The sequence below is a fragment of the Apaloderma vittatum genome, unplaced genomic scaffold, assembly GCF_000703405.1.
Source record: "Apaloderma vittatum isolate BGI_N311 unplaced genomic scaffold, ASM70340v1 scaffold14826, whole genome shotgun sequence".
Taxonomy (NCBI): domain Eukaryota; kingdom Metazoa; phylum Chordata; class Aves; order Trogoniformes; family Trogonidae; genus Apaloderma; species Apaloderma vittatum.
In genome coordinates, this window is record NW_009721356.1 from 17,204 (window position 1) to 29,452 (window position 12,249).

Consider the following 12,249-nt stretch of genomic DNA (forward strand, 5'->3'; position numbering starts at 1 on the left):
AAGTGTTTTAACATGTTTTTACTATTCAATCATTCAGTATACTGTCCTTCTCAAAGGCATGTACCTAACCAATGAGAATGTATATAGTGCCTGTCCAATACTTAAAGGGAAGCTACAGGAAATATGGGAAAGGAGTCTTCAGCAGAGACTGTAGTGATAGGATGAGGGATAACAGTTTCAGGTTCAAAGAGGGTAGATTTAGATTAGGATATTAGGAAGAAATTCTTTTCTGTGAGGGTGGTGAGACTCTGTGTCAAAGTTTAAGGCTGAGCTGGCCCCTAAACTTTAAGGGGCCATATTATAGAATCATAGAATGGCCGAAACTGGAAGGGACCTTAGAGATCATTTAATCCAGCCTTCCTGTCGCCAGGGACTGCCCCTCTTGACTAGATCAGGCAACACATGGGGACCGAATGCGAATCGAACCCGCAACCTTGGCATTGTCAGCGCCATGCTCAACTGACTGAACTAAATGTTTCTCTGGTACTCCTAATATTCCAACTACAATGTCCTTAAACACAAATCACAAATTTTGTAAACATACTTGCATTTTTCTATTGTTTTATGAAAGTCATATATTATATTGTGAAACAGAAATAGCTGAGAACAGTAATTGTTTTTGAAACTCAAAACACTTCTTTAAAACATTAATTTTTAATCATTCAGATGTTGTCACATTTTTTTTAAAAGTAGGAAAATGAAATGTTTAAAACAGTATTTTACTTGATATATATCTTCTTTCAAAATTACTTATATTACTTTTGTTAACAATAACAAGAGAGGAAGTCTTGTATACCACTTGTAAATTGAAGCACATTGATTATCCGTAAGAGAAGACTGTTTTCTCTTGTTCAAAAAGAAATTAGAGTCCTTTTCTGTTACTTCCAAATTACCATGAGTTTTTACAGAAAGATTCTCTTGAGTTTGTGTCTTTAAGGTTTGCTATTTTTGTTTAAGTTCAGGATAGTTCTAAACATAAATATTGGCTTGTTGTAAAGGCTATTTTATTGATATTTACAATAATTTTTCCAACCAGGATGTCAAATTTTGAACAGTTTCACTGCGACTTTTACCAGTCCAATTACACCATAGATGACCAGGAAGAGGATTACAACAGTTATGAGTCTAACAAAAACCTCTGTGGAAGCAGAAAGTAAGTATGCTGCAAAAAATAAAACAAAGCTCAAATATATATATATCAAAGTTCAAATGAAATTAGTGGCAAAACTTAGCATGCATTAGCCAAAAAAGGATTGCATAATCAATACAGTGGAAATTTTAGTGGAGAAATGCAAGCCATAGCAATAGAAAGAGAGGAATTTTATTACATAATTATTTTTTTTTGGTACTTTTTAAACTTAATTGTGACTTCTGCCCATGGAAGAGGGACACTGAGGGAAAGAAGTTCTAAGAGTTTCCTTCTGAAGGAGATTTTTATAGGACTGCGGTAGGAGGTTGGGTGGTGCTACTGCAGAGCTAATGGATCTGTCTCGCTTTGGGGCTTGCAGAAAAGAGCTTCAAGGCATTGTCTAGGTTTTCCCCAAGGCCAAATTACTTAGAACTGAACCTTTCTTTATAAAGGATTTGGTTTCATGCCGCTTTCACACATTCAGATGTTACAGATTGTTTACCTAATTGGAGTGACTGAACTTCATAGTATTAATGTGGAATTTAGGGCGTGTGTTGCTAGAAATTCTTTAAGCTCCCTCACAGATTCAAGAAAACAAAACCCAAATCTAAGTATATGGCTCTTTCTTTAGCAGTATGGACATATCTAACAAGTGTCTGCAGGCTGCTTGATGGGAAAGTAAGGAGCGCCCAAATTCGTGGGTGACCTCAGAGCTCCCAAGTTCTCTTTCCCCTGACACCGAGCCTGGATTCTTGTGCTGTGCCGTTGCCTGAGCTGGCTGGGCACAGGAGTGGGTACGACGGGCTGTGACGTGCTCGTGGGCTGGAAGGGGCTCTGACTGGTTTCAGAGAGGATGCAGTGAAGGAGGGCAAAGCCATGGTCAGCAGCTTGGCAGTGGATACCGTGCCCAGAAAATTTCCAGGTTCCCCAAACTGAAAATGGGTGAAAATTTAAACCGTGTTACATTGTGAGCAGCTCCAAGCTGTTGTGCAGTTGCTCAGTGCAGTTACTTGTCTTGCTGCAATTTGTTTCTTGTCCCAGGAGCCAGAGAGGAGAGCAACCTCCAGCTGGTGCTTTTTCTCCGTCGGAAATGCTTTTGTCATCTCAGAGATACATGGGTCAGATTTTGCAGCCAACATACAGTCCCAACACTCTCTCTCACCTCAGCTACACTGATGGATTTGACGAGGAACCTCCTTTGCTAGAAGGTAAAAAAACCACGAAGGATGTCTCTGTTTCCTGGGGGTGCCTATACTTTTCCTTGCCAGCTGGTGGCAGCCACCAGAGATCCTGCCAAGCCTGGCTTTGTGAGCTTCTGCCAACAGCCCCTGGCCCCTAAACCTAAATTTTCGTATTTCAATTCACCATGGATTCATTCAGCCTTATGGCATATATAGTATATACTTTACTGCCACTAGGTGACAGCATAGCAATAAGTTTTACATTCGGATTTCCAAATATTTTTTCCACTCAGTGTTTATCTTGCATACATATTGGAAGATCTATAATTAATAAATACTGATAATAATCCTTTTTGCATATCTAGCAATAAATTTACTGATTTGAAGATGCTGAATAGCTTGTTTCACTGAGGAAGAAATTGAGAAATCTGCTTTCAGCTTCAATTAGTTGATCATTTAACTGCACAAACAATACTGTTCTTTCTAGTGATTGAACCATCCTAATGCTAGTGGCTTATTTCGTGGTTTACAAAATATTTGTGCCACGTTAAAAAAAAAAAAAAAGAGGGAATTTGTTTGTGATTTTTTCAGAATAATGTGAAAAGACCATATTTAGCCTTCTACTGCATACTGGAAGGCAAGTGGAGTTTTTACTTTTTACAAAGTTATTGCTACCTTAAAAGCAGCAAGATCACTCTGATATAGATGATAGATGACGCTGATATAGATACTAGATCACTACCTAACAGACCTCCAAGCTTTTAACTCCACATGCGGATCACCCTCTGGAAAGGATGTTGGAATACAGCTGCTTCTGATCCACAGGGCTTCAGAGACGTTCCTATCTGTGTACCACATAAATCTGACTAATAACTTTATTTATAAGTTTTGGCTCACCTCAAAATGATGGATTGGTGGAATAAGGTAAAGTCTTGGCTTTCCAAAAAGATCTAACGCATTGTCAGTCTCAGTAATTCTGGCATCCAGTTCTTGAATCTAACTTTTTGCTTACCGGAGTGTCTCAGGGAAGATAATTACTCTTGCAATCTAAGTGTTTCTGCAGAAGTTATAAGAGAAATCTTTGCCCCAGTAAAGTTAATGTTAGACTGCAGTTGGAAAGAATTTAGTTTTGTTTCTAGGGGTCCTAGTGAATTGCTTTTTAAATGCAAAAAAAGCTTATAAAGCACTGTACAAAGTAGTATGAACTTGCCTTGAAGGGACAAATGTCATTTTTAAGTGCCTCTGGCAGTTCAGGCTTAAGACACATCTCTTGTCAGATTTGCTAGAATTAAAACATATATCTCTGTCCTCGGTATTCTAGAGTATCTTGAATTTTGCAGTTCTTGTTAATTAGCATATTTTTCAACATCTAAGTTAGTGTGGCATTAGGTATACATATTTTAACTATAGGAAAAACAAATATAAGCTCAAAAATGCTGAGGGCATTTTTTGGTTCACTGCCTAAAATTTGATTTAATAAATTAATATTCCAATTTAGAATCAGGACTGACTCTCAAATATACTGAGCATATAGCAGGGACATCATGTTCCTACTACAGAATACGTCATTCTACAGTATTATCTTCATTAAAGTGATTCATTTCTTTGCTTGTTTGGGGTTTTATGGTATCTAATGGGTTTCTGTAAAAGTGCTGTTTTCTCATGAGCAGTTAACAATCCTGGAATTTCTCGTTGCAGAACTTGGGATCAATTTTGAGCATATATGGCAAAAGACGTTAACAGTTCTAAATCCAATGAAGCCTGCAGATGGCAGCATTATGAACGAGACAGACCTCACCGGACCTCTGATTTTCTGTTTAGCCCTTGGAGGCACATTGCTGCTGGTAGGATGTGGTAGAAATCTTATGGGATTTCTTTTCTAACACGCTAATGCCAAGGTGATAATGCATGTGAAGTTGCAGCTGTAGTATTGGTATAAAATGAGACATTTGCTGCCGTTTGTTCGGAGATCATATATTAAAAAGTCTCCTTGCTTTGAAAGTACCTGCATAAAGTTTAAATGTGGTGTAGATGTAATATAAGTAAGGTGAATATAGGTGAATAATCTTCCAGTGGAAAGAAAAGACTACACCATTTTTTGGGGTGGAATTTATTATGAACAAGGGACAGATCTGTTCACTGAATATCCTGGGGAGGCTCTGAACATGTGAAGTATAGCACTGCACATGTACCAAGGAACATTTAAAGGAGGGAGTAAAAAGGCATAGCAGATCAGCCCAGTTTTTCTGACGCTTTTGCTTCTGTTTTGAAATTATCTTCTCACAGTGTTATTTTGGCAAGTGCAGAGTTGTCAAAAAATATTAACTTTGTGTAGCTAGAATAATTTGGTATAAGACATGGAAACAGCCCTTTCCCTCCCACCACAAATTTGCCATGCCTTCCAATAAATTTTCCTAGCCCTTTGTTAGCTTATATTCTTTTTCTCCATCATCTGCTAAACAATATATGTTAGCCTGTGTTTAACCTCTTCCTTCTTTAGCAATATAGCTTTCCTACAGGAGGAAAGTTGAACAAGGATTGTACAGTACTCTAAATTTATCTATTTATCACTGACAAAAGGGGCTCTCTAGTGCTGCTGAAGTAAAGCTCTGATTGTCGGCAGCAATTCATCAGACAGGGATAAGATGGGACCATTCTGGGAAGAGCTTTACTGCTTTGCAACTGAGGTGAGAGAAACAGGGCTCTAATTCTCCATTTCCTCAGTGATAAATAGTGCTGAATCAGAAGACTCTTGCAAGTTCTTACTCAATTTGTAATGTCAGTGAAGTACCTTGAATGTGCAAACTGCAATATAAATGGCAAGGATTATTATTATTTATGTCCCTATAAAAATAAAAATCTTTTAAAAGGGTGGAAGAGGCAGGAGGAAAAGGAATAAAAGGCAATGAAGGTAGGAAGCTAGAGAAGACAGTCTATTTTACACCATGAGAAATAAAGGTGTGAGTGGAATAAAAGGAGAAAGTGTTGAATTGATTATAATCAGGAAAATGGAGGGAAAGCCCGAAAAAAGAAAGAATGGGGAAAAATGGTTGTTGTTGATTTTGCTCCCTGAATTGCCAACAATTATAATGAATCTTAAACTACTATTATTGAAATAAAGTACTTTAATTACCATATTTATTCTGGGATATTAAGTGTTATAAGCATCATTAGAAAAACAACTATTTTCAATGCTCTAGTTGTAGCCCAGCAAAACTCCTCTCACACAAGCTAGTGTTTTTGTGTCACAACTTCACAACAATAAGTCTATGGGATTTCCATGGGCCATCTTACAATTTCAGGCTACTCATTTTATCTCTGATGCATTTGAATACTAAAGTGGCTCTTCAGCTGTGTAAGCTGTGATAGCCTTCTGTACTTGAATAATTCTCTTATAATAGCACCAGGAATGTAATTTAGTTGAGAGCTTGTTTCCAAAAATAATTTATAAATTTTATTTAGTTTCAGCTTTTTAACTAGGGTAAAATATGCAAAAACACTCTTCAAATTGTAGCAGTTCTTTCAGAGCACAGAGATAAAAAGGAAAGGGTTGTTAGCCTGGCAGTAAGACTTGATCTTCCTCATACTGGCATAAACCAGGGCAGGTCCGCCATAGATAGAGAAACAACAACAATGCAAAAGTTGAATCTCAGCTGCTTTGCATTTTTCATAGTCATTCGTATAAGATCAGACTTCCCCATCCACTTAAGCTAAGGAGAGTAGTACCCACTTAAGGCAGATGCAAAGAAGCGCACCAAGTCTGACTTTCTTCTAACCTTGTTCCTTAGGCAGGACAAATTTAGCTTCTTCCATTCATCAAAGCCTACCAGACTAATCAAGCTTGATTCTGGTTTTGCTTACATCACTGTGAATTGGGAGTATCCCCGTGTGTGTGAGTCAATATATTTACATACGTTAAGAAATACTGAAATTGGAACCAACATCTTCAGCTATTTTTTGTTGGTTTTTTCTCTCTCTCGTTCTTCTGCACCACAAATTAAACATTTCACCAAGTGGAGATTTCAGTTAGTGCTAGTGTACCCTTCATCTTTGTCTCATTAATTTCTTAATCTTAAACTAAAATGCTAAATACTACTGTGTAGAATAATGAAATACACCGGAACAAATAGTCAACAATATGAGCTTTTGGCTGTTGTTGCATCTATTTGACACAGAGCTCTTCTTAGCTGGTCTATGGTAAAGGCTGACCCAAATCCTTGTTTATGTTAAACTTAACACAAATGTTTAAAGACTGAGATTATAATTGATAGTAGTCTGAGCTAGTATTGTTCCCTCACATTGTCTCTAGCTATCATTAATTTTATTTGGTGGAGCAATCTTTCCTGATTATTTTATACCAGTAGTATTCAAATGCCAGCAAAGGACTCTGTACCTAAGTAGGAAAAATTAGTATGCTCTTAGTTTGGAAATAGATTATTCTTTTACGGTGGAAGGCAGTGGTGGGATAAAGGCCAGCTCTCAGGATGTTGCAAGGATGTAGGCAACCTGGCTGTACCTGACCTAACCTTGAGGTCTTCTCAGTCCTCCTTAACTATCATGGAAGAGATACCTGTAAATATTGCAGACCATGAAAAAAGCTTGAATAATGTTTCCACCTTATCCATTACAAAAGAATTGAACCATAAGCTACAAAATTATTAGGAAACCAAGACCCTCTATTAGATTTGATTCTTATGTGGTTTATCATCCAGAACGTATGCGAGCAACATATGCACAAATGCACGTGTGTTTTAAGCATGTATACACATATTGTTATATGTTAGGAAGGTGATTCGTTGTGGCCCTTCATTTGAGAAGTTTATTCAATGGTACTGAGTTAAGGGTTGAGTCCCGGGTTTGAGCTTTCTCCTTCACAAACTCACATTATCACTAAAATACAAAGTTCCAAGACAAAAGAAAAAACAAAACCATCTTCATCCCAATCACTGTTTATTTCTGACATAACGAATGTTTATTTCTGATGTACAGATGTGAAAACCACTGTATTGCTTAGCCAACATTCAGTATTTCATTTATTATAAGCCTGAAGAGAGAAAAAATATTTAACAGTCTTTTTTTGAGTGTTCATTTTTGAGGAGTGAACAATGCCCGTGTGCCTGGGGGTGATCCTTCAAAATGATGGCAAGAGATGAAGAAATTGGTGGTGCTGTGGCCACTGTTTCCTGTTGTACTATCTTTGTGTATAAATTAGAAAACATCAGGCACTAGGCTGTCATGCTGGTGCCTTTCACAGGCACTAAATTCACACAAAGGAATAAAACCTGGAAGATAAAAACACCTGGGTTTTTTCATTCTTTGGAACAAAAAAAGAGCACAAGCTGACAGTTACTACTCGGGTTTATGTTGAAATGAATGTGTTGTATTTATCTAACCACAAGAGATGTCTCTTTCTCATGGTAGTCAGGGGGAAGAATGAACACGTTGACACTGAAAACCAGCACGCTTTCAGAAGTTCGGTAGTTTTTTGCAGGCCTGCTTAAAGATGGAGGTTTGTAATAAAATGCAAAGCATATTAAGTAAGTAGGGTCATCATTTTACTTAGGACTCTTTTCCACAGCCTCATATACACCTACTAGAAAGACCTTTCCTGCCACTAAAATGTGCTTTCCATAATTTCTTCTCAGTTTTTTACCTGTTAGACCTTCCCAGTTCTCCCCTTGTAGGCAAAGTGGAGAGAGAGCATCAACAAGGAAAAGTAACAAGCCCAGTGCTTGTCTTCTCTCTCCTCCGACCACTTTGTGATCACTTGCTCACTTCTGATGCTTTATGCTTACTCATATTTATTCCAGGCAGGAAAAGTTCATTTTGGCTACGTATATGGCGTGAGCGCCATTGGATGCCTTGCTATGCACGCCTTACTGAACCTGATGAGCATCCCCGGAGTCTCCCACGGCTGTGTCGCAAGCGTCTTGGGGTACTGCCTGCTGCCCATGGTGATCCTGTCCTCTTCTGCAGTCGTCTTCTCGCTGCAGTAAGTACCAGGCCACAGCAGCAGGAGTCATATGGAGGACAGTGAGTCAGAAGGCTAGTGTTACGCAAAGGATTTTGTAAATGGTCAGGTAGTGAATTTTGGCTTCTGAAGCTGTGAAGAAAAACTCCATTTTGTCTGTGTGCGTAGGTGGAAGTGGACAAAATTGGACTGTGCTTGACAGGGGTGATATATACTCATTTTTATATTCCACTGATTCCTGCAGCAGCCTCAGATGTGGTTTCTTTTGCATAGCCAGCAGTGGCCAAACTCAGATTTAACACATTTAAACACAGTTGTAAAAGTGACTGTTGGACACTGGTTTTACGTAGCTGGTTCTTCTGTTCCTTTTTTGTTCATAGTACCAAACTCCCATCCTTACGCTTCCTTTCCTTCTGTAGACTAGCTTTTTTGACAGAATGAAATAATCGAGCAACCCTTAATGATTTGGAGCATTAGAACAAGTATTTAAAATGTAGTAGAGTCATATACTCTGAGGTATAATTGTGGTGTAATTGCAAACCTAAAAAGAGCTGAAAACTGAAAAACCAGTTGTGTGGTGGCGTGTATATCTGTGCATGTGCATGTGGGTGTTCAGTAATATGCCTATAAATAGGAAATTTGTATGCAAGCCTCTCCTTCCTCCTCATTCTGTAAGCCTTTTGAGATATAGACTGTGTTTACCTCCCTGTTCATGTACAGCAAAGTACAAGGAAGCTCCAGGTCTTGCCTGAAGGCCTTGAATAGTGCTTTTATCCATTCTTAACTCGTTATTAATAATGGTTCCCCTCCTTAGTCTTTGCTGTTCACATACATTTTTAACTCTCTAATCAGTAACATATGGGACTTGGCAGCTCACGAATAAGAAAGTTTCTCTGTTTGCTTGCCTTGGAAAAATAGCAATTTTTAATACACATATATTATTTTTAAAGGAAATTGCATAGTGGGAGGAAGATTTTGGAGTAATCCTCACTGCATGTTTCTGTGGATGAATTGATAAGGTTAAGTGTGTGTCTACAGGATTCTTTAGTCCTTTCTCATTCACTATATGAAACTGCTTGAACACAACAAGTACCAAGGTTAACTATTATGAACATGCAATTAAAATTAAGTGGCAACTTTTAAATTCAACATACATTTATTTTTTTTAATTAAAATTAAGTGGCAACTTTTAAATTCAACATACTTTTTTTTTAATTTAAGAACTTATTTTAAAAAGAAAAGGAAGAACAGCAATGCATTTAGGATTTAAAAAAGTTTATAAAAATTTCTGTCTGTTTCAAAGTGTGAAGAACTAACTTCAATGCTTGTTTTCACAGAAAATGTACATGAGATAACGCACACATCTGTTGCAAAGACACACACTAATAGATCAATTTTCAATTTTCATGATTAGCCATTTCACTGTAACTGAATAAAGCAAAATATGGAACATTTTGGGTGCTGAATAGTACTGAAGAGAAAACCAGTCTTCTTATGCAAACTTGTGTGCAATCAAATTTATTTGTTCCCATCTATGCTGATGCTATGTCTGAGCCCAAGTTGATGAGGCCATCTTTCTGGAAGAAACATCAGCAGACCTGCAAAAACCAACAATTCTTTACTATCCAATCCCTAAACAGAGCGGTCAAGTAATTTCCTTAGCTAAACAGTGAAAGAAATTACTGAATTTGTAAGTCCACAGAGGCATCTCTTGGCTTCAGTATGATTTTATGTCACCGTTCCATCCTGCTCATTGCCAGTCCTGGAGCAAACAATAAGAGGTGACTGGGTTTCAGTGCAAGGCAGAGCAGCCACAGCTCTAAATTGTACTACCTTGTGATAGACCCCTAAAATGTCATTATACTAGCTGAAAATTGTGATCACACAGTATGTTGATGTTGCACCCTATCCCTCTGCCAGCCTGGGTACCTGCTCAAAGAGCCATCTGTATCAGCTCTGAATTTCTGGCTAACTGTTTAGGTGAGCATCCTAGTGTCTCCAGTTGGAGCAGAGGCCAGGAACTTGGTTCACAGAGCCCCATACGATTTCCCTGGATGCTACTGTATAGGTTTAAAGAACAGTTAAACTGAGGTTATTAAATCACATGGTCTTTAATGTTTTATTTTTAGCAGGTTGAAGATGAAATGAGGTGCTGAGTCACCTTAATATCAATTCTCTTCTTCCTCCCCCAAGGTCTCAAGAGCAGACAACACCAAGTACCTTATTGGTCTGAAGATTGAATTGCCAAAAAATTAACTATTTTATGTGATATGATTGTATTAAGTAAACTAAGTAAATTAAATAAGGACTGCTTTACTCATTGTGTTTTAATTGCAATAATATTAATGGAGATTATTTCTGATAAATGGATGTCAGTAAGTATACATAGTCTGTTTCTCACTTCTGGTTCTGTTCTGCTGATACTTTGAAGGAGCAAGGCACCAGGAAATACTTTAGCAAGTGGCAGAGGTTCATTCATTCATTCTAAAAGTCCTTGAGACCGACACAGTGAAAGTGTGTAACGCAGCCGATCTCATTAGGTACTTCAGCAGCGTATTACGTTCATGATCTCATGCATTTTACAGAAGCAGGCTGCAAACACAGAGTGCAAATAAAGCGTATGTGAAACATTATTTATTGGCAAGATTTTGTTCCTGCTGGATTTAATAGTGAGCTCTCTGTAACCTGCAGGAACATTTCAGTTGGGTTTTTTACCATAGTCCCATAATCATCAGTTCTCCAGGCCATCCTACACCTGAGGGGTGGCAAAATGTCGCTTCAGAAGGGCCCAGCTGTCACCAAGGGACAGTGTGGAAAGCCACCATCCTTTCAGTGTGCAGAGAAGGATGCTAGGACGAGCAAAATATTTTTCCTCAGTGACTCTTTTCCCATCCCTTATTTTCTACTGAATGTGCATGCTCTTTTAAAAGACCCCTTGAGATTTCTTCTGGCAGGCAGTCACCACCTTTCTGTCCGGTCAGCTGAGGTGTGATTCTTTAAAAGCCTCCTTGCCTCTCCTCAGACTCCGAGGCACACTTAAAGCTTGTACCGTGCGTTACAAAAGCGCAGCCCCTCCAGGTCATCAGGCTGCCTGATGGAAGAGCAGGTCTGTGGCATCATTTTGAGATCATTAAAATTTCTACAAGATGATTTTAGCTGCAGTAGGATCTTGGCAAACTTTAAAATTAAACTTTGTCTGTAGCATCTGCTGGAGACCCAGATGATTTATTTGGAAATGCATTGCCCTTTTAGCAATACTTCTGATGAAGCTGCTGCTTTTATGCATGCTGAAGAAATCACCTTTCTGTTTTCTGTTGCTATTTTAATTTATTTCTCAGGCTTGACTTTCATTATGTCAGTCAGTCCTTGGTTCTTCCAGCGACTGTTACCTTATCAGTATCAAGCTGTTAGACACGAACTCAAGTTTGACAAGGTTTGATGCTATGTTTGCTAACAAGTGGAATCTGTCATGTTTCTTTTGCTTTTTTCTCCTAGGGGCACCCTGGGAACTTTGCTAGCTCTCTTCATTATTGGATGGTGCAGTTTGTCGGCCTCCAAAATTTTTACCTCTGCCTTGGCTATGGAAGGACAGCAGCTTCTTATTGCATACCCGTGCGCTTTACTTTATGGACTTTTTGCACTTCTAACAGTTTTCTGAGATATATTTTCTGGTAGCCTTATGACAATCTGTTTATGGTTGTTGGAGAGGGAAGTAATTATTTACTTATTTTTAGATTGCCTAGAGTTGCATTGAGTTGCATTAACAAAATTTGATTATATGGGTTATAATTTTTTTGTCTAATGGCTGATAATGAAATTTAAAAAAATCAAGCTAACAGGTAGATGATTGCGATAATGCTGTTGTGAAAGCCCTACATCTTAAAGAAAAATTATTTGTATTGAGTGTGCAATGGTTATTTCCAAATGGTAATTTCTAAAAGAATATTCTGAGTGTTTAATATATAATA

General features: G+C 38.1%; 1 protein-coding gene across 2 annotated transcripts in view; it reads left to right on the plus strand.

Moving 5' to 3' along the window:
• The window catches only part of LOC104275411 (protein YIPF7-like), a 19,577-nt gene extending 7,638 nt beyond the window's left edge, over window positions 1–11,939 (plus strand). For both annotated transcript variants that reach the window (XM_009871355.1, XM_009871356.1), the window contains 5 exons: window positions 1,037–1,153; window positions 2,171–2,337; window positions 4,009–4,154; window positions 8,121–8,302; window positions 11,777–11,939. In XM_009871355.1, the coding sequence (XP_009869657.1) occupies window positions 1,037–1,153; window positions 2,171–2,337; window positions 4,009–4,154; window positions 8,121–8,302; window positions 11,777–11,939 (775 nt within the window). The remainder of the gene's footprint in view (window positions 1–1,036; window positions 1,154–2,170; window positions 2,338–4,008; window positions 4,155–8,120; window positions 8,303–11,776) is intronic.
• The last annotated feature ends 310 nt before the right edge of the window (window positions 11,940–12,249 follow it).